Consider the following 27,635-nt stretch of genomic DNA (forward strand, 5'->3'; position numbering starts at 1 on the left):
ATGGGAGATAAAAACCAAGGTGTAGCTTTACTAACACTTTACACAATGCAACGCAGTAAGACAATCTGCTGAGTTGCGTGAAAGGGAGTGATCATCTGCTAAGATATGGAGCATTTCTTCTCTCTTCTAGTGCTGGTGCACTGTGTGCTTCCCAGCGCCAAAGCAGACACCCTTGCACCATGCTGCAAGGGCGTGTGCAATACAGGCAATATTGTTTTTGTACAAGAAGGCTCACACATAAAAAGAGGAAGTAACAAGGAGAAATAAAGATATTTCACCATGTTACCTCTCTCTGTAGTAGGCACAGTATTTTGGCTCAATCCCAGGTTTACTTCCTTCTGTAAATCTGGGATGGCATCAGATTTCATGGATGGATGCAGGGGAGCGTCCATGCTCCACCCATGGAATGCCTACCACAACAAAATATAACACAACACATTGCGAGCTGCATTACATTTTTTGATAAAGTCACGCAAGACGACACAAATAGCCCCTTGTGTGGTTTTGTAAATCCCTTTTAAAGACTTGCATTGCCTTGAAACGACTTGACTAAAGCAAGGACAAAGCAGATCATTGATAAATCTTCAGCCAACTTTCTGTAAAGGGATGTGGGAATCTGGAAAAGGTTGCAACAGAAATCAATGCTCCGTCTCCAAATCAAGTCTTATTGGCTTCAAGGTATGCAATAATGAAGCAAAGTATTCCAACACTGCAGGTCCTCCATTATAATCATCAATAATATGCTAGATTTTAATGCACTGTTTTTGTTTACCCACAGCTGCATACAGCACTCAGTCTCCCTCTGGGGACAGGTTCACATATTAAGACGTTGTAAAAATAAACAAAGCATTGGATACTTTGCAAATACTCTCTCAATTACTGGTCTAAATAGTGGAATTCTGTTCACTGCCTTTCACAGGATACTTTCAGCCAGCCCACTTTTGAGTGGACTGAAAACAGACACAGGGTACCAGCCCCCCTTCAATCCCATTGGTGCAGGTGGTTGGAACATGTGATTTCCACAGCACTCTCTATATAAAAGGTAGAGCTTTCTTGAACTGTGTAATCGCACAGATGGCATTTCACAATGCTGTCAGCATACTTAGCTGTTGCTTTACAAAGTTACATCATGTAAACTAACTGCAAAAAAATATTCCTACATCTAGTGATAGCTCACTTCACAGCAGCATCACTCTACCTAATAATCGGTCCTTGGTCAAATACACAGGAACCTCCTTCTTTTTTTTTTTTGTTTTTTTTGTTTTTTTTGAAAAACCTTTATTGACATTTCAACCAAAGACAGGTATGGGCCTACAACCCCCGGGGCCGGCCGCTAAGCAGTTGGATTAACAGAACAAATTTTAATCACAGGCAGCACCTCGGGGAGCAGAATCTCCATGCTAGTATACTCTTGGCCACTTAGCAGCCCAAGTAGGAAACCAGGATATAAAAGGTGTTCATTTTATAATAGAGAATGGAAGGATCAGGTGCCAAACAATTTCCCAGTAGCGAAAAATGGCGGGCAGAATAGTAAACGTCAACAATAAACAGCAATCTATCAAGTCAGTGGCGCTAAAACAGGAGGTTCAGGATGTGGAAGAATATCACGAGTCATGTGCGCCTACAGTCCCCTGCCCTAAGACCCAGAAAACACCACGGAAATTGAGGCACAAATGAAAAAGCAGTGTTTGACAGCGAAGGAAACCTACCGTACTGACCCCAGAAAAGAAAGACAAAGAAAGATAAGAGAAGAGAAAAGAGGCCATAGAAACAAAGTAAAAACGAAAAAATCTCCTCCCCCAGCCCCCCACCCTGCACCTCTGCAGATGACTACGGCCCCCCCCTCCAGCAGTGTGCCTGTCGCCCCAGAACCAGACCCGAAATATAGAAGAAACAGAGAAAAAGGAAAAAGAAAAAGGAACCTCCTTCTTGACTAAGATCTTGACATTTTATTACTGAACCATGGTTGAAAGAGGACTCTACTCCTGACATTGCCCTCACAGTTTCCCCTGGCTACTATATCAAATAAATTAAATGAAGAGGGGTTGCAGTAATTTTTAAAGCTCTCTTCATAGGGGCCAATTCCGATCTCGTTCGGAAGGGCACCGACTCGGGTCCGGCCGTAGCGGATCTGATGCCGATGCTTCTTTTCCGACCGATCCGTACACGGGTCTGGACGACGAAGTACGATGCGAAGATGCGTGAATTCTCCGACCGACTCGTTCCCGGCTCCAACCCGATCCGTCCGACTCGGTCGCGCGCAATGGAGACGATTCATGACCAAACGAGTACGATGCTCGAATCGGACAGCTCGACCGAGTCGGAGCGTCCGGCTCGCAAATGCTCCCAGAGTCGGACTTCGGGGGTCTGGGTCAGACCCCCTGACACCCACAGCCGTACGACTCGCACACAGGGGAAGACCCATGGGTCTCCCCCACACAGGCATGTACGGAGCGGATGGCACCAACGCGTACCCACTGTAGGGGGCGCACTTGTTCGAGAAGAACAAGTTACTTACCTTCGGTAACGCTTTTTCTGGTGGATACAGTATCTGCCTGTGGATTCCTCACCTTGTGAATATCCCTTGCGCCAGCAACATTCGGAAACTTTTGTAGCAGTCCACGCCGATGAGGCCGAAGACGACGTCACAGAGACACGGCTCCGCTCGCGAATCCGCTGACGTCACCGGCTCCATAAGAGGACCTCGTCGGCGTGATGACGTCAGTTCCGCCCCTTTTTTCCGTGCCTTCGAGGCACACGGACGGACCGACAGCAATATGTACATAAACAGTATACACAGTACACAATATGCATATCAACACACTCAGTGTGGAAAATAAATAACAAAGCAGAAGAAATAACATAATGCCTTTGACAGTGATAAACACATTTGAAACCCATCAAAAGAATTACAGGCATTAAGTCATTGGTATAGAAGGATGGACAACGGGGAGGCGGGTGGGTCAGTGAGGAATCCACAGGCAGATACTGTATCCACCAGAAAAAGCGTTACCGAAGGTAAGTAACTTGTTCTTCTGATGGATACATCTGCCAGTGGATTCCTCACCTTGTGAATAGATTCCACAGCAGTCCCCACTCCCGGAGGAGGGTGTCCATCCCCCTATACCAGAAAATCCTGAAGGACGGAACGAGCAAAATGTCCGTCCCTCCTCACCTCGGTGTCTAAGCAATAATGTTTTGCGAAAGTGTGGAGGGAGGCCCAAGTTGCCGCCCTACAAATGTCCTCCACCGGAACACCCCTAGCTAAGGTAGATGTGGAAGACTTTGCTCTGGTAGAATGAGCCCTCAAACCCTCCGGAGGCTCCTTACCAGCTAGGGAGTAGCAGATCTTGATGCAAAGCACAATCCATCTTGAAAGGGTGCGCTTGTGCACCGCACGACCCTTTCTGCAGCCAGCAAAACCCACAAAGAGCTGGTCATCAATCCTGGAATCCCTTGTCCTGTCCAGGTAGAAGCTCACCGCCCTCTTAGGGTCCAAGCGGTGAAGTCTCTCCTCCTCCTTGGAAGGGTGTGGGGAGGATAAAAAGAAGGAAGGGTAACGGACTGCCCCAGATGGAAGGGAGTTACCACCTTAGGCAAAAATGCAGCCCTGGTCCTGAGTACCATTCGTTCAGCATGAATGGTCAAGAATGGGGGTTTCGAACTTAGAGCTTGAAGCTCACTTACCCTCCTTGCCGAGGTGATTGCTACGAGGAATACCGTCTTAAAAGACAAGAGCCTCATGGGACACTTATGTAAGGGCTCGAAAGGAGAACCCATGAGATAGGTTAAGACAAGGTTCAAGTCCCATTGAGGCACAATAAAGGGAGTTGGAGGAAATTTGTTTGTAAGACCCTTTATAAAACGAAGAACAATAGGAGACTTAAACAGCGACGGCTGATCCGGCAAACAAAGGAAAGCCGATAGAGCCGATAGATATCCTTTCACAGTAGCCACAGCAAAGCCTTGCTGGGCAAGAGAAAGGGCAAACTGTAGAATATTAGACAGACGAGCCTTCAAGGGATCAATGGACCTCTCTCCACACCATTTAACAAATTTAGACCACCTGTAGGAGTAAATGGACTTGGTGGAGTGTCGCCTGGCCGATAAAATAACATCCACCACATCTGGCGGGAGAGAGAAAGAATTCAGGTTGCCCCGTTCAATCTCCAGGCATGAAGGTGTAAGCTCTGGAGGTGGGGGTGTAGAACCTGCCCCTCCGACTGCGAGAGGAGGTCTGCCCTCAGAGGGAGACGGAGCGGAGGGCACGAGGAGAGGTGGAGAAGATCTGTGTACCACACCCTTCTTGGCCAATCCGGGGTGATCAATATAACTTGGGCCCGGTCTTGGCGAATCTTCCTCAGAACCCGAGGAATCAAGGGTATGGGAGGAAACGCGTAAAGGAGTCGTGAGCCCCAACTCAACTGGAACGCGTCCCCCAACGCTCCCTGCAACGGATACTGGAGACTGCAGAAAGACGGGCAGTGAGCGTTCTCGTGAGTGGCGAATAGATCCACACGAGGAGTCCCCCACGTCCGAAAGACGTGACGAACCACCTCTGGATGAAGCCTCCACTCGTGATCGGCAGAGAACTGCCGACTGAGACTGTCCGCACGCACGTTCAGAACTCCGGCCAGATGATTTGCCATCAGACAAATCCGATGGTCCTGAGCCCAGGACCATAGACGCAGGGCCTCTCTGCAGAGACAAAGAGACCCCACTCCTCCCTGTTTGTTTATATACCACATCGCGGTCGTGTTGTCCGTCAGGACTTGAACAGACTGACCGCGAAGGGAAGGGAGGAAGGCCTTGAGCGCCAAACGTATCGCCCGTAACTCCAGAAGGTTGATGTGAAGCAACCTTTCCTCTGGAGACCAAAGACCCTTGATCTCCAGATCCCCCAGATGAGCACCCCACCCTAAGGTGGATGCATCCGTTATCACCGTGGCCACCGATGGAGGTATATGGAAGGGCTTTCCTTGGGACAGATTGCCCTCCACGCTCCACCAAAATAGATCCGCTGCAGCTTCTCTGGAGATCCTCACAGACTCCCTGAGATCTCCCTTGTGCTGATACCACTGCTTGCGGAGGCACCACTGGAGCGCCCTCATGTGCCAGCGTGCATGGTTGACCAACAGTATGCAGGAGGCGAACAGACCGAGCAGGCGAAGGACCTTCAGAACTGGAACAACCGCTCCGCTGTAAAACAAAGGAATCATTTCCTGTATGTCAAGAATCCTTTGAGGAGGAGGGAATGCTCGACACACAGTAGTGTCCAGTACCGCACCTATGAACAGGTTGCGCTGAGAGGGCACCAGGTGAGATTTGGGCACGTTGATCGAAAAACCCAATCTGTACAACAGCCGAGTTGTATCCTGCAGATGACACAGCACCTTCTCCGACGACTCCGCCTTGATCAGCCAGTCGTCCAAATAAGGGAAAACCGAAATTCCCGATCTTCTGAGATGGGCTGCCACCACTGCCATCACCTTCGTGAAGACTCGAGGTGCCGAAGTAAGACCAAACGGGAGGACCGCAAACTGATAATGTTGCGACCCTACCGTGAAACGGAGATACTTCCTGTGCGACTTCAGAATGGGGATGTGAAAATACGCATCCTGCAAGTCAAGCGACACCATCCAGTCCTCCTGATTCAGCGCCTGAAGAACCTGAGCAAGGGGGAGCATCTTGAACTTTTCCTGTTTCAGGTAAAAGTTCAGGATTCTGAGGTCTAATATCGGACGCAATCTGCCGTCCTTTTTCGGGATCAGGAAATACCGGGAGTAGCATCCCTGACCCCTCTCCTGCTCCGGGACCACCTCTATCGCGCCTTTCTGAAACAACTTCAGGACTTCCTCCTGCAGGAGAAGACGGTGGTCCTCCGAACAAACCCCTTGGCAAGGAGGGTAATTTGGAGGGAATTCCCGAAAGGGAAGGGCGTACCCATTTTCTACAAGATCTAGAACCCAGAGATCTGTAGTTACAGATTCCCAATCTTGTAGAAAATGGGTAAGCCGGCCCCCCACAGGACCAACATGATCCGGAATGTCGGATCTAGGGCTGTTTTGCGGTGGTGGGAGGGGCTGAGGAAGAGGAAGAGGAGGAGGAGAGTTGACGGCCACGTGAGCGACCCCTGATTCTTCCTCTGTAACCTCTGGACGAGGAACTTTGCTGCTGCTGCTGCTGCTGAGTCTGTCTATAGGTACGAAAGGATGATCTTCCAAAACCCCTGTACCTCTTAAAAGACCCTCGCGACTGAGACTGGAGTCCCAAAGATTTAGCAGTTGCCTTGCTCTCCTTGAATCTTTCCAGAGCAGCATCTGCCTTTTTCCCAAATAGGCCAGACCCATCAAACGGAAGATCCAGTAGGGTCGACTGTACATCTTGAGAAAACTCCGATGTTCTCAACCAAGCACTCCTCCTGGTCGCAACAGCCGACCCCATGACTCTTGCCACAGAATCAGCAGTGTCCAGACCACTCTGAATCACCTGCCGCGCAGCCGCCTGAGCATCAGCCAAGATGTCGTTAAAACCAGATCTATCGTCCTCAGGCAATTTCGGCGCCAGTTTCTTAGCCGAGTCCATCAGCGCGTGAACATAGTGTCCCAAGAGACATGTGGCGTTAGTCGACTTCAAAGCCATGGTGGCTGATGAAAACACCTTCTTTGCCGATTGATCTAGCCTTTTTGCCTCTCTGTCCCCAGGGACCTGTGGAAAAGCACCTTTAGACTTCCCAGAACAAGCCGCTTGAATCACCAGACTCTCTGGTGACGGATGGGACGACAAAAATTCAGGATCTCCTGGGGCCACTCTGTATCTCCTTGCGATCGTCTTTGAAACCGCAGGAGCAGAAAAAGGTTTGCGCCACACCTCCAATACAGGCTCCACAATGGCCTCATTAAATGGAAGCAAAGGCTCTGACACCGCTGTGGGAGAATGCAAGACTTCAGTCAAGATGTTTGACTTAAACTCCGTTGTTGGAAGCTGGAGATCAAGCAACTCCGCAGCTCTCCTCATGACTGCATGGTAGGGTGCGACATCCTTGGATGGCTCATCAGATGGCGGAGTAATCTCCCACTCAGGAGAAAGGTCAAAAGCCTCATCCGACTCTACCAATTCTCCATCCTCCGCCTCCTCTTGAAGGTATCTCTGCTCCTCAATAATCCTCTGAGTCTCCCTCCTGGAGCGAATTCGAATCCTCGGCGGCGCCGTAATCGACTCCGACGGCGCCGGTGCCAGTGGAGCCATCGGCGTCGAACGTGGATCCAGCGGAGCCTTCGGCGTCGAACGAGGTCGAGCCGGAGCCGGCGAGGATGGAAGCGGCGTCGACGTTCTCGGAGCCGGAGGATTCCAAGACGGCGTCGCCGGATAAAATGGGTAGAAAGGAGCCTGAGGATACACCTGCGGCACTCCCAAGTTAAAGGCCAAAGGACCCATCGGACCCGTAGGTGCACCAGGGGCATACATGGCACGAGCAAATACCCCATACATCGCATTTAAATAATGCGAAGGATCCTGACCTGGCCCAGGAAAGGCAGGATACTGGTCAGGCCCCACCGGACTCGGGCCAACCGGCGCCGACGGTGGATTCAACGGCGTCGCAGGCTCACCCGGGACTTGAAGCTCTTCCGGGGCCGGAGATGGAGCCGGAGCCGGAGCCGGGGATGAGACCGGCGTCGGAGTCCGGACTGGAACTGGCGAAGCCGGAGACAAAGGGACCACTGGAGATGAAGGACCAGCTGGTGAACCCGGCACAGGAGAAGGAGAGACGGAGTCCCTTCGACGCCGATCAGGTGACTTCGACTTCGGCGCCGTACTCTTGTCAGAATGACGCCGAGAGGAATGCCTTCTCTTTTTCTTGTGCTTCTTAGCTCTCGAAGCATGCCCCGACGTCGACCTCGAAGCCGACCTCGACTTCGATCGAGACCTCGATCTTGTTTTCCTCCTCCCTCTCTTCTCCTTCTTCATCCTGGCAATAAAAAGTTTTGCCTCCCGTTCTTTCAAAGCCTTTGAGCTCATTTTACGGCAGCTGGTACAACCATCCACATCGTGGTCCGAGGATAAACACCACACACAGTCCTCATGTGGGTCAGTGATGGACATATGCTTGCCACACTCCCGGCAAGGCTTAAATCCAGACTTCCTCGATGACATCTTCAAAGAAGACAGGAAACAGCAATGAAAATACACAAAGTATCAACGACGCTAACAACAGCGATTCCCGAAATCCGTTGGCTTCGACGGCGCGGAAAAAAGGGAACTGACGTCATCACGCCGACGAGGTCCTCTTATGGAGCCGGTGACGTCAGCGGAGTCGCGAGCGGAGCCGTGTCTCTGTGACGTCGTCTTCGGCCTCATCGGCGTGGACTGCTACAAAAGTTTCCGAATGTTGCTGGCGCAAGGGATATTCACAAGGTGAGGAATCCACTGGCAGATGTATCCATCAGAATACCCATTCAGTCAATGAGAGCACATGTACGCGTCGTACAACTGGCTTCCATTGACTTCTATGGGAGTCCCAACGAACCGAGTCCGACAGCATACGTGTGCATCGTACTCGCTCCGTCGGACTGTAGGGGTCCGGCTCAGTCGGAAAACACTCCGGATCCGACTCGGTCGGAGTGCTTTCAGACCCGGATCGGAATCGGCACCATAGTGTCACGATTTGCTCCCGGATCTGTGAAAGAAACAAAAGGACTGATTTAATTCTTGGCGGTGAGAGAGTGCTGTCACAACAGCAACAGAGTTCCCTACCTGCCAGGACTATGGTTCACCCGCATTTAAATCTTTGATGACAGCGGAGACTTCTCTGATGGCCCGAAGGAGAAAGGACTGTCACAAATTTGACTATATGTCTGCCCACCTAATTTAGATGGGTGGACATATACCCATTTTTCAATGCCTGTCACTGCCTGGAAAAACCTGGTGGTAAAGTGCTCAATGCCCCCCTTGCCATGGAAGGAAACTCTCATGCATGGGGGGCATTGTTTTTTTTTTTTCAAAAATGAAATTCCGCTATGAGATTTTCTTTTTGTCCTTTTTTTTTTTTTTTTACTTTGCCTAACTGCTCCGTCATGTTTGACGAAACTGTCTGGCAAAGTTACGATGCATGGCAGTTTCTGTCAATGTATGAAGTGTCCCCCAGGCTGACATACATCTCAATATTTGGCGGTGAGCACCTCCATCAGGGAGACGGAGTAATTTACTCCATCGCCCTGATGGAGGACGGGCCAATCACCAAGTTCTAAATGATGCCCTAAATCTCTATCTGTGACACTATCAATCACAAACTCTATTAAAGATTCCAGTAGCTTGAATCCTCACTGGCTAATAGTCTCCTTTATGTTAATGAATGACAATTTTCATACAACAGCTCAAGTGGTTATTTATACACCCAAGGCTATGTCTTGATCCACTTTAAACATATGACTCAGAGCGATGCTTTAAATCGGCAACTAGTTCAATCAGGGGATTGTAAGCGTGGGGGGGGTGGGGGGGGGGGGGGGAAGATTTGCAGATCTGCTTAGCCGAAGGCCCAGGTCTTGAGGGTTTTTCTGAAGGTGTTCAGGGAGGGAGCGCGCCTGATGTCTGTTGGTAGCTCGTTCCACGTCTTGGCTGCAATGTGGGAGAAGGATCTTCCGCCTGCTCTCACTCTGTGGATGCGCTGGGATTCGGACAGCGCAAGGTTGGTGGATCGGAGGTTTCTTTTGGGTACGTGGAAGTTGATTCTGTCATTGTGGTATTTTGGGCCGATGTTGTGTAGGCATTTGTAGGCGTGTGTGAGGATCTTGAAGGTGACTCTTTTCTCCACGGGGAGCCAGTGGAGTCTACGTAGGTGTTGGCTGGTGTGTTAGTGCCAGGGGATGCCTAGGACAAGTCTGGCGGCGGTGTTCTGTATTGTCTGTAGTCTGTGGAGTAGGGATTTGTTGATGCCGGCGTGGAGGGCGTGGAGGGCGTTTCCGTAGTCGTAGTCCAGTCTGCTGGTGATAATGCGTGGGTGACCGTCTTTCTTGACTCAGGGGGGATCCATTTGAAGGTTTTGCGGAGGATGCGGAGTGTATTGAAGCAGATGGAGGTGAATGCGTCGGTTCATGGTGAGTGATGCATTGAGTACGATGCCGAGGTTTTTGGAGTCGTCTGTGGGGGTAGGTGGGCTTCCGAGGGCGGCTGGCCACCAGGTGTTGTCCCATGCCGAGGGGGTGGTTCCCAGAATGAGGACTTCTGTTTTCTCAGCGTTGAGATTCAGGCATCTGTTAAGTTAAGCATTGCTAAGCATTGTTTTGTGTTTGCTGCTGATTCCTCATTAAATTGCCTTGCCCATGGTTCAATTAATATCAGTAGAAGAACTTCTAGCATTGTCAATTTTATGCTTGTTTCCAAAGATCTAATGGGTCGTTTTTAGGACTGTAGTAGATAATATCTTCAGTGACCATAATCTCTTTTCAATCTTCTTTCATAGGTGTACCCAGATTGTTCAACTTGTCTAACATACACCCCTTTTAGTGGCAGAAAAAAGACAAGTGTATTTTGATAAAATGGTAAGTGGTTTATAAGTTTGTTTTTTGTTTGTTGCTAATTTAAGTCCTTTAGAGGTGCCTAAATGTTTGACTGATAACATGGAGGCAGATGTGATCATCAGTTCATCTGGCGCACTCCGAGGGAAAATCATGTATCTCCTGACCACCCCTTTGCGTCAGCACAGAGTGTCGTTGGTTAGGTGGTTTGACTCAAATTGTGCCAAGGCTCTTCGTGACCTTGTCTGCACTGAAAGCCATACCTAGAAATATGGTGTATAGGTGCTCTTGTAGACTGGCCTACAAAACAGCACTGATTGCTAAGAAAAAGAGCATCAGAGGGGATGAGTGGAATTCCTTGATTATGTTGGTTCTTTTTGTTTTGCAGGAACAATCGTGCTTTTTGGCAAGAGGTCAGTCTCCAGTTTTTTATCAATTCTATCAAACAGGGATATACTCATTAATTCCATTAGATATTTATGCTAGTCATTGCTCTGTTTTTTCAACTTTGAGCTCTCTGACTTGGTACTCGCTTAATGCATGCTTAAGAGGGATGGTGACAGAACCCAGTGGGGTTCCAGGGTACTTATTCAGGCACAATATCCTACTTTGGCCCCTCTTATTACCAATGTGCTAAATAGTGCAGCCAAGATGGGCTCGCCAAAATCCTGCACCCATTCAATTATAGTGCTGATTTTCAAAAAAGGCACAAAAGGGGACCCTAACTGCTATCGATCGATTTCACTCATTGATTCAATGGTGAAGATAATGGGCGGATCCTCTTGGCTTACCTTGAGGCCTGGGCTCACGAGAATACATTCTCTCTGACCTCCACTTTGAGCTTTGTGCTGGCCTTGGTCCATAGACCAATGCCTCAACCGCTACCTCCCGATCAATAAATATACAAAAGCTACACAGGATAAAATGTATCTCGACTTTATGAAGCTAAGCTATGCTTTTGACTATACTAACTGGTCTTGAGGTGACTGCTAGCATGAGGTACGGATCAAACTGTGAGATAACTTCCCTTTTTAAACTGGACGGTGAGCAGTCAAAATATCGACTTTTTTATATCGACTTATACTAATATCGATTTTTTTATATCGTAGGGACAGAATATCGGTGTCAAGAATATCAGTGACCAGAATATCGACCTTAAGGTAAGTAATATTGTTTTCTTTTATATCGAAGTAAGTAATATCGAAGTAAGTAATATTGAAGTAATCAAAAATATCTTTATTAATTATATCAATATTTATATTAGTGTTATGTATTTTAGTATGTATTTTATATGTATGTTTAACATTTTTTGTAATGTATTTTTATTATTTTTAAATATATGTATTAAATGTTTAGAAGTTCGTACATTTTTTATGTAAATTTTGTGTTTTAGTATCAGTTATGGGTTTATAGGGGAGTAGGGTGGGAAGTAATTTAATTATAATTAATTAATTGATATGCTTTTATTTATTGTGATTGATTATCAATTTATTGTTAATTATTTATTAGATGTTAATCAATTTTTATTAATTTATCATTATATTAATTATAATTAATGTATTAATATTTTTCATTTAATGTTATTGTTAATTTATTGTTAAATAATTATTAATTGGTAAATAATTTGTATTAATTGATTAAATGATAATTACATTATGTTATTTTTTATGTGTAGCGTGTTGTGGGTTTATAGGGGAATAGGGTGGGAAGTAATTTTATTATATTTAATTAATTAATATGTTTTTATTTATTGTTATTGATTATTAATGTATTGTTAAATAATTATTTATTGTTTAATTAATTTGTATTAATTGATTAATTTATCATTATATTAATTATAATTAATGATTATTTTGTATTTATTGTTAGTGTTAATTAATTTATTGTAAATGTATTATTAATTGGTAATTCATTTGTATTAATTGATTATTAAATTAATTGTGTTATTTTTTATGTGTAGCGGGTTGTGTGTTTATGGAGGCATAGGGTAGGAAGTAATTTAATGTTATTTAAGTAAATATTAATTTAATTGTATTGGTCTTTATTATAAATTTTTTGTTAATTAATTATTAACATGTTATTTATTTTACCCGTACGCTATCCAACACTTTCCCTACTGTTGCACTCACTGGAGTGGGAATAGTAATTTTTACCCCTGCGCTATCCAACACTTTCCCTACTGTTGCACTCACTGGAGTGGGAATAGTAATTTTTACCCCTACGCTATCCAACACTTTCCCTACAGTTGCACTCACTGGAGTGGGAATAGTAATTTTAACCCCTACGCTATCCAACACTTTCCCTACTGGTGCACTCACTGGGGTGGGAGTAGTAATTTTTACCCCAACGCTATCCAACACTTTCCCTACTGTTGCACTCCCTGGAGTGGGAATAGTAATTTTTACCCCTACACTATCCAACACTTTCCCTACTGTTCCACTGTTTGGAATTGGAATAGTAAGTTTTATCCTTACGCTATCCAACACTTTCCCTACTGTTGCACTGTTTGGAGTTGGAATAGTAATTTTATTCCCTCTGCTATCTAATATTTTTTGTATTATTTCAGTTAATGTAGTATATAATTAATTTTAAAAATATTTTTTTTTTTTACATTTGTTATATATATAATTTGCAAATGTTTTTTGCGGCCTAGTTTCTGTCGCAAACGTTTCACACATACCACTGCAATTCGGTGTTAGGAAGAGACGCCCTAAACGCATCTCTCCCTAATATCGAATCACAAAACCCAAATTGCTATTCGGTGACAAGTTACTGTATCACTATTTGCACTTTGCACATGCTAAAAGGAATTCTTGCGGCCGCAAACGGGCTGATTCTGCTAATCAACCTGTTTGCGACCACAAAAATGGTTCATATATGTGGCCTTGGTCTAATCATAAAGCTATAAATTCTTTCACAGTCTTTGTCCTTCTCAGTCAAGATCCACTTCCAATCCTCAAGTCTCTATACTATATCGGCCTTGGTTTAAAGGCGGATATAATATAATCAAGGTTTCCGAACCCTCCTCTACTTCTGAAAGTACAGTTCCCATTCCCCTTTTCAGATTTAAATTCCCTCTCTGGCTACAGTAGCTGGGTCACAAAAGCAATTGATTCTATTATTCCATGTGAAATCAGAACCTCTTTCAGAATACATCACTCTGCCCCACAGTATTCAGAAGAACTTTTAGAGGCCAAGAGACACTGCAAGAAACTAGAAAGGCGGTGGAGATCAACCAACAACCTAGATTCCAAAGTCCTTCACAAACAGGAGCTCAGCCTTTATAAAAGATTGGTCCGGACTACTAGAGCCAAGTATTATCATGAGTGCAAAACACCCAACAAAAATTCTTCTAAAGACTAAAAAGATCTTCTCAATGTATTGCATGCTTGCTCATCCTGATGCAATTTTTCTACAGTTATCCTTACCCAACTGCTGTGCTCAGATCTTTCTGATTTCTTTCAAAATACAATTATAATGTTATTCAGCTCATTTTGCTCGGATTTGACTTTCAATTGTGCATCATCCCTGTCCATTTCTACTCTTTCTTCACACATTTCAGCTTCTGTCTGGTTATTCTTGGATTCTGTAACCATTGATGATGTTCTTTCGACTCTTATTGCAACTTCATCTGGTTCTTCCTTGGATCCTTGCCCTGTAAAGATCACTAAAGCAGTTGCCTCGTCTCTTGCTCGATTAGTGATCTTGCTCTACAATACTTAACTCAACTCTGGCAAGGTACCTTCTTACTCAAAAAAAGCGCTTTATTCCCCCTTAAAAAAAAAAAAAAAGCCTTTGATTCACCCCTCAGTCTTGTCTAATTATAGGCCCATCTTGCTGCTACCACTGACATCAAACAGTTCTGAAAGCTGACAAACCAACAACTGTCTAAGAGTTTTGAGGGTCATGACCTGTCTGGTTTCCACCCTAATTTCAGTACAGAGACTGTACTGATTGCAGCAATCAATGACATCAGGTTGATCTTAGACTATGATGGATCAGCTGCTCTTATTCCCTTAGACCTTTTAGCAGCTTTCAATACCATTTCTCTTGATATCATGCCAAACAGACTTGACACTTTCGGCATCAAAGGCACGGTATACAACTGCCTCTCATCCTTTCTACAAGAATGTTCTCAAGCTGTGTCAATGACTTATTTCCATTCTGATTTTAAACACATTAAGCTCCTCGTTGACCCCCCTGATTCCCCACTCTTTGACAACTATGTTACCCCTGGCTACCCTTATCTGTTCTGTCTGCCTTTGCTTTTATGCTTCTGCAGAACCAACAAGATGTCTTCAGATTCTCACTGGCTATATGCTAATAAGGCGGAGGTTCTTGCATATGGCAAATCTGGTCCTCCAGTTGGTGGCCTGTGGCAGTGCTCTAATCCCCTCTTCAACTGCTCGGAACCTTGACATAACATTTGACCCTTAACCTTTTCAGCTCATATTAATAAACTCTCACAATCCTACTTCTTTATAATGAAGGTGGTTAAGGAAATCCTACCACTACTCCCCAGCTCCTCTAGGAGTTCAAGCACTGATCATCTATACGTTAAATTATTTTAATGCTTTGGACATAGGTCTGCCTAGATAACTTCTTTACAAGCTGCAGCTTACTCAAAATGTGGCAACCTGCCTTATCCTAGGGTAAAGCAGGAAAGTAAGTGGTACTGTCCATCTTTCTACCTTTCCCTCGATCCCCATAGGCAAACAGTGTCTTTTCAATGCCCTCTGTTTGTGTCATAAGATGTTATACAACTTGCCTCCTGTCAGCTACCTGGATTCTCTCTTTCCTTTCTAAACTCGAGGACAATGTCCCTACTCCAGTACTCAGCATCTCATCAATGTTTCAAAATTCAAGAAAGCTTGCCGTGGTAGCCATTTTTTCTCTGCGGTGTACTCTTCCACCGGCTATATATACAGAAAAGAGTCCTCTCATTTCGACTGAACTTATCAAAACTCATTTATTCTCCTAATAGCTCTGCTGAAGCACAGTTCTTTGGTGTCAGGAAACCCCTGGTTCCAGTATTTGCATGCTTTATAAATCAAAATATAAATTCAAAGAAAGGTAAATGTGTTGTATAAAACTTCTATTCTGTCAGGTAGGTCCATGTAGACCGGACCTGGGTAGCAACGAACATAGTGAGTTTACTTGCATTTGTAACTGACTCTCTGTGCACACTAACATCATTCAGATATCTACTCCCAAACACCCTAGTGTAATTAATGTCTCTCAACTCGCTTCTTAAGAATGTTTTATTTTAATGTCATATTTCAACTCTTTAAATAGGTAAAGTAGAAAACAGCTAATGAGTGATGGAGAAAGGAATGACACCCGGCCCTTTTGTTTTTCAATATTCTACAGATTCACAAAATAAAATTACTGATTTGCAGAGCTGATGATATGCCAATTTACCCATTACAACATTTATTTTCACTCTTTTAAATTTTGCGTTTTCATCTTTTTGTTGTTTTACAGTGATATTTTGTTGAAATATAAATCATTTGCACAGTGCTTCCAAAACTGAACCTTCAGCCTAACGTGATCAAAAATAACATTTCAAAGAAATAAATATATGAACCACATACCTCTTGAATGTGTGCTGCAACAGCAGCCTTGGTATCAAAATCTAAACCTTGGATTCTTTCAATAAATTCTTCTTTTTTCTCACACTGAAATTAAAATAGGGAGCAAAATGTATTATTACAAGGTCTCCTAAATGTCCATTCAATATAATAGCTATTATGGAACAAACTATGGAACATGGGAATATCAACGATCACTTTGTCACTACTTTACACTATGAATCAAACCATAACCATTTCATATCAGTTTCATCAAACCCATACAGTCTCAGCCTTTCATGTCACAAAGATAAAAACAGGCAAAAGTGCTATTTCATTACAATTGCTATGTGATTATGGTGCTCTTTATCCTTTCTCTACCTCCTTTACAACTAACTGGGTATTGGCTTCAGCAGGAAAAGAAAGATTCAAACAAAGAATGTGATGACTTAAAAAAAATGTGGATCCCCACAATGTGTGAGCCTCCATTTCTATACATTAGCTCCACCCCTTATCTCTGCATCACTGATTACAGATATCATACGTTTTTTCAATGTGCATGTTTGTAGCACAACGCATGCTTATGACAGAGGCATAGCGATACCAACGGGGATGATGGACGGAGCGTTTGAGCAAATCAAACACTCACCCCCAGTCAACTGACCTGGGTTTAATCCATCATCATTCTTTAGCTCACTCCACCACCCCAGTTCATACATGGCCAAATGCAAATCAGGCTGACCCTGTGCCTCATGGGAACAGTCCAGCCCGAACTGCCAAGCCATGTCTTCCCTGGACCGGAGACAAGGATCCTGGGACCGGTTTCAGGTTCATAACCCTTGTCAGCCACACAGAGGCATGGCATAGAGTACCTGAATCGCCACATGGGAAACAATTCTTTACCCTGTCGTCCACTTCTTTCTTCCTAACTAGTTCACAGTTTCTAATGCTGAAGGTGGTAAAGAAAACACTAGCAAACAGGCTGCACAAAACTAGAAACCTAAAGTTGTATCTTTACTAGAGGATGAATCCAGAGACTCATGCCTGCAAAAAACATGACCAGCAGCCACTGGCAGGGGGGAGGAGTATTTAGTTCATGCTCGATTTGCAATGTTTTTATTGTGACAGATGAGAAAGACAGTATTATTCTTACACCTGTTATCTCACAAGATGGCTTTTTTGCCCTGTGTTAGCTTCATGGCCTATCATTTCCGAATGGCCACATGCATCCAACGTCAATTTCAAGGTTGTATCCTGTTTCACAGCACTTCATACCCTTTTATAGGGTCCTGCATTCTTCTTGTGTTGTTCCAAGCTGTCATCCACCGTGGTTGATTCAGTGTCTTTTACTTTCTCTTATCTCAGTGTCTCCATGCTTTAATGTTTCTCTTCAGAAACCTGCCACCACCCTCTCTGGGATCTCTTGGAATTGAAAAGTCGGGAGGAAGTGAATTGTTATTACCTTTACCTTTCCTTTCCTAATGCCAGCTTATTTATTCAAGTGTTACTTTTACTGTGCCAGGTAAAAGGGGCAAATAAGCATAACGTATTGTAAAGATTCTTTCTGTAAACATGTGGCACTCATGGTTCTCACCCATTGCCTTTCTCCGTCTTATATGAATCACGTTATAAGGATCTCATCATAATGAAGATCGTTCTTTTGTCTAGTGTACTACTAAGATCATAAATGGCTGAGGGTTTTGGTCCTCATTGAAGATCTGCATGAACTTTCTTTCTTCCCTCTTGGTTTAAAAACTCGTAACAGCATGTTTTTCTATATAAATGTTCTTCCTGAGATGCCTCCTTCCTCAATTCAGGTTCTTAGCACATTTTCCGGAGGTGAATGCCACTTGGTCACAAATGTTGATGGGCATGAACTAATCCTCTCAGCAACAGAAAAGAAGACATCGTCCGCTTCTAGCATAACTCTGGTGCACTGTCAGCTAACAATAGGAACTACTTCAGGGGTGTGGAATTTAATAAAATATCTACTTGTTTATGGGCAGGTTGCTTCATAAATCTGCTTGTCCTATAACAAAATCCACTTGCCCCTTTGGTGCTATGTAGTGCAGCACAAATTATGGCAGCAATCTCATTATAAAAGAGCTCTGATATAGCCTCTCTTATTATGCCAGTGCTCATACCATAGTAGTTATTGAATACCTGCAATCCCCTTATGTTGTCACGCTTCCGCAGATCTACATACTGGGGCTGGAGGTAGTGGTAAGCAATAGTTCCAGGGTTAGAATGCCCTTTTGAGTCATATATGTGCAAAATTATTACTGTAACTGCAGACAGTGCCCTTTCCTGATCCATACTGTGGTACAGTAAATTGGCAGCCAAAGGATGACAAAATACACATAAAAACCTGTTGCCCTTGACCCCAAACAATATATCCTGGGTGTCAGGCTATAGGAACTCCACATCCCTGCTGTTTTCATGAACTTTTCTCCAAATATTCAACCTGACTGATGTTTTTGCTATCACTCCACAGCTTTGTCATGTATGTGGATCTCCACCTTTGTTAATCCTTTAGCATTTGTTCTCAACAGGGTGTCCAGTAACCTTTACTATCCATTGATAATCCCCAGAGAATGGGGGATTAATCCCTTCCAAGAACTGTACAATAATTTTAAAATCTTAGTTATTTGTTTTTCTTTTGGTATTCCCACCATCATTATCTTTAATTTGTTTTTATTAGCGATCTGCTTCCATTATTTACAACTCTTACCTGCAGCTTCTAAAAGACGCTACAGTGCTGAAGAGGTTCTGGTTTTAAGCACAGAAACTTTCAGTTTGTGAGGTGGGTCTTGTCACTCCATTTATTATTATTATATTCTTCAGAGGCTGCAATAAGGTATTATGGTTGATCATGTTAGAGCTAGCAGTCCGCCCTGTTTAACATATTTCTTTAAATCGTCACTTCATTGGTCCTCCAGCTCTGTTCTTACGTTCAGTATTGTGCTCTTGTACAGTATTTTAAATTATTTTTCAGAACAGTATTTATTTTCAACTTCTCCATATTTCCTCTCAGTATGGCCCATATCATGGTCTCAAATGCCAGGGGAAAATCTACATAAAGTACAGTCAAACAGTGGATTCATTGTATTTCTAAATGATTTTAACTTGGATCATCACATAATTCCTTCCATTTTTGATCATGCCAACATTGTTTTCATGGGATTCTTTGATCCACCCCCAGTGTTTTGGTTCTGAAGTAACCCATAGTTGCACTGACTTCTTGGTATGCCAGCAAACATGTTTTTCTAGTTTCAGGCGTCAGAATTCTTTTTAGTCAACTCTGATGTAATTTTCTTTGAGCCATTCTTAAAAGCCTTGCCTCGCTTCTTTAACCCACAGTTTCTTGAGGTTGATGTTATCGTAACATAATGGATTTAGATTCTACACACATGTCCCGCATTCAGCTGTAATTTTAAGGGTTTCAATTACTTTCTATACTTTTCTATACTTTTCGGGGACTCCAACTCCTAACACTCTTTACCAGTACTGAGGATTTGATTCACAACTAGCTAGCATTCCTGAGTGAGTAGCTTTATGTACTAAAAGCTGATACCAACTCCTGTTTTTTCATTAATGCTATGAATCCCTTTATTAACCTGGGCATGAAATATCTGCTTGAAAATGGAAGGTTGTAAGCTTATTTTTTCTTGAAAAATCATGCTCACGTCTAAGCTCTCCTATTTTGTATTCAAATTTCTCTTTAAGATGAACTGGTGATTTTCAGACCCCTCCACTTGTCTGATTTGAGGCAGAATACCATCTGCCAGATACAGTTCATACAGATTTGAAGTTTGTTTCAGTGGGAAGAATAGATTTCATGCAATTAGAATCTGACTTACATTTGTTATTACAGAGGCAAAAACATTATTTTCTGAGTTTCTATCTTTCACTCTGACCTACTTTATTTTCGCAGTATTCACACTCAACTGTATTCTACCGGAGTCTCTGCTTTTACTGGAACTATCCTTGGCAATTAGATGCCATTCGAAGCCCACCAGCTGCCATGCTGTCTAAGACCATGCCTCTAGCACAACCCAAATGTCAAGTTTGTTCACAAATTTCATGAAATCTAAGTATGCAATTTTTGACCAAATCCCTGGACGTTTGCAAGAAATAGTCCTCTTCCGACATAATGGCAGCAAAAGCTAACACCATCAGACTATCTACTATGCTAAAGAACAAGCAAAGGCACCAATAATAAGACTCCCCAAGCCTTTTGTTCAGAATGTTGTGGTGACCAACAGGCTATCCACTCTGGATAGCAGCTCCACCACTCAGGCCTTACTGGTGCTGTCGACTGCTTTACCACCCAAGAAATGACAAGCTGGCAGCATGCTACCGGCAAACTGTCAGTACTTGTAGAACTTGACGATGGCTATAGAAGTAAAAGCGTTCATTAAAATAGTGTCAAAGAGGTACATAATATATGAATGTAATACAACAGCTGTCAGGCGCAAAGGCAGGAAGAAAATACGTTATTATCCTTTATCTGTAGTTCTCCAGCATTGGAATCTCTCATAGATTCACATGCTTGAATCCCACAGCACCTTAGAAAAGCAGTGGAAGCGCGCAACCAAGATGGCCGCGTAGGCACAGGGCTCCCGATGGCCGCCACAACTTCCCACGTCTATCCTGAATTTATCCTGATTCTATTGACGGGCTTCTACGGACGAACCTATGTGGAGGTGATACCTGTTGTCCAAATTCAAATCGGACTTCAGGAACCGGAATAGCATCGATTCCAAGTTGGCGGCCTACTCCGGACCTTGCCCCGGACTCGAGTTGGCATGGTGCCCGGGCAGAAAGTGAACAACAACGGCATGCAGGACTTAGGCCGGTGCGCACCCCATACTTTCACTTTCGGTTTCGGGTCTCCTCGCTGAAACTGACTGAGGGGCCCCGGATTGTCAGTACACATTTATAGTGGGACGATTGGGTATCCTGCCTGCTCCTGGACACTAGCCTGGACTACCTTTCGTGATCGCCGAGGCTCCCTAGATTGGCTCTCCGGGGATCGCTCATCGTGTAGGTGGCCGACACCCTTGGCGACCATCAGACAATGGCGGCTAGATTGGACGGAGATAAACAAAAATCCAAGACGACTAGGCGGGGAGCTCATACCCAAGCTAACAACATGGACCGCTATACCCAGTCGAAAGAATCTCCTAGTGGCCTGCATAAGTCACCGGAGAGACCCAAGGATGGCCCGAGATCGTCTACGGAGTTAACATTGAATGACGTCATGGGTGCCATCGACGAGATGAAAGCGGCGGTCGGCCAGCAATTCGATACATTGGCCCATAAATTGGACACGGTTTTGATCGACGTTAAACTAGTCAGAGCGGACCTTTCACAAACGAATGAAAAGGTCAAATCCTTGGGTCTGACGACGTCGAGTCTGGTAACGGACGTGTCTGACCTGCAAGCTGAGGTCCGTAATCTGCGGACGTCCACTGCTTTGTCTGTCCGTCGACTGGAGGATTTTGAAAGTAGGGCTCGGCGGAATAATGTGCGCATAATCGGGGTGCCGGAGAAATCGGAGGTCCCTGCGGCTGACCTCTTCGTGGAAGACCTCGTGATCAACCATCTCGCACCCAAAGGCTTGAGTAAATTCTTTGCGGTTGAGCGGGCCCATAGAGTTGCGGGTGGTAAGCCTAAACCGGGCGCTCCCCCACGGCCCATCATTGCCAGAATTTTTCATTTCAGGGACAGGGATGCTATACTGCAGGCCTCGAGGGTGAGTGGGCCGACGAAGTTCGAGAACACTCATATAAGTTTCTACCCGGACTTCACACAATTGGTCCAAAAGCAGCGACAGGAGTTCATGGGTGTTAAACGGCGACTGAGAGACATGGACCTGAAATATGCGATGCTCTTTCCGGCCAGGTTGCGTGTTGAGTTCGAGGAGCGGACGCACTTCTTCGATCGGCCGGAGGAGGTTGGAGATTGGCTCGATACCCTGCCTCAGCAACGACGTCGAGAGGGACAGACTGAAGGGAACGGAGTGGGCTTGGCTGGACAGGAATAGACTTTTGGTTCCCGGTGACTGACTATTGTGATGCACTTCCATATTTTGGTTTGGTGTTTCTATTCAGTGCCTTATCCTTCAATGCCCGGGGGTTGTGGTGGTGCTCAGTGAGGCTCTTTCCTCCTCTGGGTTTTCTTTTTGCTGCGTAGTTAATGTTAGGGCGACAGGCACACTGCAAGTTGGGGGGGCTACATGGGCTCCCGCAGGGGTGCAGGGTGGGGGGAGTTGTAACGGGAAGGTTGGTGGGGAGGGGGGGAGTTGGGGAATGTTTGAATGTTCTACAAGGCAACGTCACACCATACGACTGGTGGTCGGGATCGTGTTCTCTGGGGGGGGGGAGTTGTGCGCGGGGTTGGGATGGGGGGTAGGGGATTGAGAGTACTCTCGTGGAATGTGAATGGCTTGGGGGATAGGATTAAACGTGGAGTAGTGCTGCAGTTTTTTAAACGGCTGTCGCCAGATATTGTCTTTCTGCAGGAAACGCATCTAATTGGGAATTCTTGCCATGCTATGAATAGGCGGGGATATCGTCTCGTTGTGCATTCTGGTTTCACTTCTGGCTCGCGTAGGGTGGGCATCTTGATTAGAGCCTCTCTCCCGTTGGAGGTGGACGATGTGATCCATGATGCTAGAGGGCGATATGCTGCACTTGTAGGCCGATGGGAGGGCAGAACCATCTCGCTCGTTTCCGTTTATGTCCCACCAGGATTGCAGACCGTAACTTTCGCTGATTTGGGGCGAATGGTCTTGGGACTCCCGGGGGGGGGGGGGGGTTCCGGTGGTGGGGGGCGATTTTAACTCTGTCGTATCTGGCGGGGCGGATCGTCATCCTCCCAGGGATCTCCCGGGGGCACAGGCCTGGCTGAGTGAGTTTATAGACACCCTCGGACTGATAGACTGCTGGAGACTAATCCACCCGGGGCAGGCGCAATACACTTTCCACTCAGGGGCTCATGGGAGTTTGTTGAGACTTGATTATGTCCTTATGCCGGCGGCCCAAGCTGTGATGATTAGGGAAGTAAGACATCTGGCCCGGGGTATTTCCGATCACTCCCCACTACTGTTGCACATTGAGGTCACCCCCGGGGCTGAGGGGAGGGTGGCACCGATTAACCTCTGGTACCTGCGTAATCCTAAAATCCGGGCGGACCTGGTCAAGTCTATTGAGTGCTATTTCACTGAAAACGTGGGGTCAGTGTCCTCTGCTGTCTCGTTATGGGAAGCCTTCAAAACAGTGCTCCGTGGGCAGGCTCTTTCTCTAATTTCCCACTCCAAGAAAAGCAAGACTGAAGAGGTGGTTCGCCTCGAAAACGACATAGCCAAGTTGGAGGGGGACCTGGAGCTGGGTGTTACGAATGATAAGTTGCATGTTCTCAGTCTCAAGCAGCTTGACTATAGAGCGTTGGTTACTGACGCTGCCAAAGTGATGAGTACGAATGGCCTTGAGGATGACTCTCATCTGTTGCTGAGAGATATAGTGTTGCCATCTTTGTCAGAGGCGGATAGGGTACTGATGGATGCGACGTTGTCGCCTGATGAGATTGCTTTGGCTATTCGCTCGGTCGCTTCTGGCAAGGCCATGGGTCCCAATGGCCTTCCCATTGAACTGTGTAAACTGCGCCCAGACAAGATGGCGCCTCATCTCTGCGACATGTTTCTTGAGGAACATGACGTGGGTTCCCTCCCCTATGATCAGCGTCTCGCTACCATAGTCGTGATTCACAAGGAGGGGAAGCCGCGGGATCGGTATATTTCTTACAGGCCCATCTCATTATTAAATGCTGAGCCTAAAATTCTCGCTAAGGTTTTAGCTAATCGTCTGGTTAGGGTCGTTGGCGACTTGATCCATCCGGACCAGTCCGGTTTCATACCTCACCGTAATACGGCTCTGAACCTGAGGCGGCTTCATGGAGTGCTCGCCAGAGCGGAGTACATACGTGAACCGGCCGTTTTGGCGTCCTTGGATGCCACTATGGCGTTCGATACCCTAGAATGGCGGTATCTATGGGCGGCGCTTGCGAAGTTTGGTTTTGGCCCCCGGTTTATCGGTTGGGTGAAGTTGCTGTATAAGGATCCGTTGGCTCAGGTAGTTGTGACTGGCAGAGTGTCGGCACCCTTCAGGTTGGGAAGAGGCACGCGGCAGGGTTGTCCGCTGTCGCCCCTCCTCATTGCACTTTCTTTGGAACCTCTGGCTGCCTGGTTACGATGGGAGCCCTCATTGCGCGGCATTAGGTGGACGCCTGAATTTGAGGACCGCATCTCTCTTTATGCGGACGACATTCTCCTGTACCTCACATCTCCCCGGCAGTCTTTGATAATACTGGTCGATGTTCTGAACTCATTTGGTCGCAACTCCGGCTTGGTCATTAACTGGGCCAAGTCATGCGTCTATGTTCTCTCTGGGGATGCTCCTCTCCTTCCGCGTGGCTGCCCTATCCAGATTTCGCAGTCAGGGTTTAAATACCTTGGAGTGTTCATAACTTTGGACCCTGTGGCCCGTTATGAGCGGAACCTACTCCCCCCACTCCAACGACTGAGGGTCGACGTCTCGAGGTGGAGACGGCTTCCGCTTTCGCCGCTCGGACGCGCGGCGTTGTTTAAAATGATGTCGCTGCCACGATTCCTGTATGCACTGCAAAATACACTCGACGTCATACCAGCCCGCTATATCCGTGAGGTGGAGAGCTTGCAGAGGCGGTTGTTTTGGGACGGGCGATCCCGAATCGCTCTCACAAAATTGACACTCCCTTGGTATGATGGAGGTATTGCACTCCCCGATATCAAGCGATACTATTGGGCGTCCCAATTGGCGGCGGTGAACCACGGGATGTACGGGCCGGCCCTGAACCCGGCGTTCGAGATGGATAAAATGCTATTGCCTGGGGGGGATTATAATAGAGCACTCTATTCGAAGTCTCCTGGTGTGCAGTTGACAGGCCCAACAAAGATAGCGGTACGTGTGTGGCATGCTGCTAATGCTGCGATGGGTTGGAAGGACCGCCTGACTCGAGCGACTCCACTGTATGCTTCGGAAAGGCTGGGCTGTTTGTGGAAAACTAAAGGGTTTGAGAAATGGGATATGATTGGAATATGTAAGGTGAGTGACCTCTGGGTGAAAGGGGAGTTTAAAACGTTTGAAATGCTGAAAGCGGAATATAAGCTAAACGATAGGGAGTATTTCCGGTATGCTCAGGTCCGTCATGCGTTGTGCTCGGTTTTCCCTGATGCTACTGCTATCCTGGAAAATTCCCCGCTGGAGGATAGGGTGCTCGATGGCTACGTGCCTGACAGCACAATCTCCTTGATCTATAAAAAGCTTATCAACGATCGGGCGGATCTGTTGACCCGCTTGTGGGAGATCTGGGTGGCTGACGGTTTGGAATTAGATGATGAGGACTGGGTTTCGGCAATAGCCTCCCCGCGGGAGGTGGCAATTCCGGCCCGCCTTCGATTCGTACAACTAAAGATACTCCATAGAGTGTATGTCGCTGGTCCCCGCCTGATGCGCATGGGTTTCTCCGTGGATGGGATGTGTAAGCGTGGCTGTGGTTCGCTGGGTACTTTCCTTCACGTTATATGGGAATGCCCTGAGGTGGCGCTCTTTTGGCGTCGGGTGCATGCGGTAATGGAAGAAGTCACTCACGTTGCTCTGCTTCCAGAAGCTAGGAGATGCTTGCTGAACGTGTGGGAGCCAAACGATTATAATGTGGCACAGACGCGGTTGGCGACTTTGGGAAATATGGTGGCTAAACGTAATATTGCCCAGTTATGGGGTTCCCAGAGGCCGCCCACGGTCTCGGTGTGGAAGGAGAATATGGATTGGTGCATGTTTAGAGAAAAGACGGTGTATGTAGCGAGAGGCAAGCCGAGGAAATGGACTGGGGTGTGGGGTCCGTGGAACGCTTATCGTGGAGACATCTGTGCCCCTCCTCTGGCTGTTGTATTGGATGCCTCTTTGTCCCCCTAGCCGAGCATTCCTCGTCTGTTAGGTTACGAGTGAGTTACAGTTTGATTTTTCCTCTGTTCCCGTGCCCCCCTCACTTCTCTGCCGCTGATCATTGATTCCCTACCCCGGGGAGCGCGTCCTGACATTTACAATGCCTATTGCCTTGCTTGTGTGTAATGTTTCTAAGTTTTAAATTGAAAACTGAAACCGTATTTAAGATTGTCACTCAACTATTGCTTCTGCCTTCACTGGGAGCGATGATGGACTGACAAGCTCCTCGGATTGACCAATCTGTAGAACGGTGAATGATACGTCTCATGCTAATTAGCGGCCGGCCCAAAGGGTTGTAGGCCCATGTCTGTAACTCCTTGAAGTCAAATAAAGGTTTCTTTGCAAAAAAAAAAGAAAAAAAAAAAGAAAAGCAGTGGAATGATATGTATAGACTAGAAAAGGCCCCAGGCCCTTTAGTTTAGTAACATATCGTAGTCATTTTAAAAAAGAGACCAAACTTAAGTTCAAACCAATCAGGTTGCCCACCCTTTGGAACACCCACCGATTTTTAGAGCACAAGTGTAGATAAACACCAACTAAAGAGAAGGTGAGCTTCCCAGGGGAAGAGAATGAGTTGCATATGAATCTATGATATATTCCAATTCTGGATAACTACAGTTACAGGTAAGTAACTTATTTTCTTACTCCAGTATTGGATCTTTCATAAATTCACATGCTTGAATCAGATTGCATAGAAGTTTGAATAACACATTTTATCATAAAATCAAAGATATATTCAAGTAGGCATAGAAAAAATACATATATCTGTACATATATATATATATATATACCTAAATATAGATAGAATACATTACCAGCGATGCATATAAATACAACGTCAAATGTGCATAGCGGGTAAGAGGATGGTGGGAAGATGTTAATGGCTCACCTTCACTGGAAAAGATCACATAATATTGTTTGGCCTACTGCCGCATCACTGTGAACTGCCGCTTCCAAGCAGTACTGCTGCATAAAAGTGTGCCTATTCTTCCAGGTCAGCACTCTGCAAATCTCTTGGAGAGACACACCGGCAAACAACACCATTGAAGTAGACACAATTCTTGTAGAATGAGCACATATTGCTGGGTGAAATAGTGTGGCAGCTTTCTGGTGACAGAACTGAATGGTGCTGGATATCCATCTAGCTATGCTCTGTTTTGAGAGAGGATAGCCTTTTCTTGGAGCGCTAAACACTACAAATAGTTGGTTAGATTTGTGAAAGCTTTTTGTTTTATCTAGGTAGACCTTTCAGCACCTTTTGACATCCAAAGAGTGTAATGCACTTTCTGCCGGCTTCTTAGTATCTGGAAAAAAAGGTTATCAGAGATACTGGTTCAAGTCTGATGTGACTTCTGAAATAAATGTAGGGTTTGGGCAAATAATTATCCTATCATTCCTAAATTGAAGGACAGGTTCGTGAATGGTGAGAGTCTGTATCTCACTAACTCTTCTGGCTGCATTAAAGCAGAGAGCAGAGCTACATTCCAGGACAGAAATGTAATATC

At 45.7% G+C, this 27,635-nt stretch overlaps 1 protein-coding gene across 1 annotated transcript in view; it reads right to left on the reverse strand.

Moving 5' to 3' along the window:
* The window catches only part of CCDC88A (coiled-coil and HOOK domain protein 88A), an 888,939-nt gene that overhangs the window by 591,135 nt on the left and 270,169 nt on the right, over positions 1 to 27,635 (reverse strand). Inside the window, exon 6 of the mRNA XM_085612608.1 lies at positions 16,109 to 16,192. Coding sequence (XP_085468734.1) covers positions 16,109 to 16,192 — 84 coding nt within the window. The remainder of the gene's footprint in view (positions 1 to 16,108; positions 16,193 to 27,635) is intronic.

Source organism: Triturus cristatus, chromosome 6 (genome assembly GCF_964204655.1).
Source record: "Triturus cristatus chromosome 6, aTriCri1.1, whole genome shotgun sequence".
Lineage (NCBI taxonomy): Eukaryota > Metazoa > Chordata > Amphibia > Caudata > Salamandridae > Triturus > Triturus cristatus.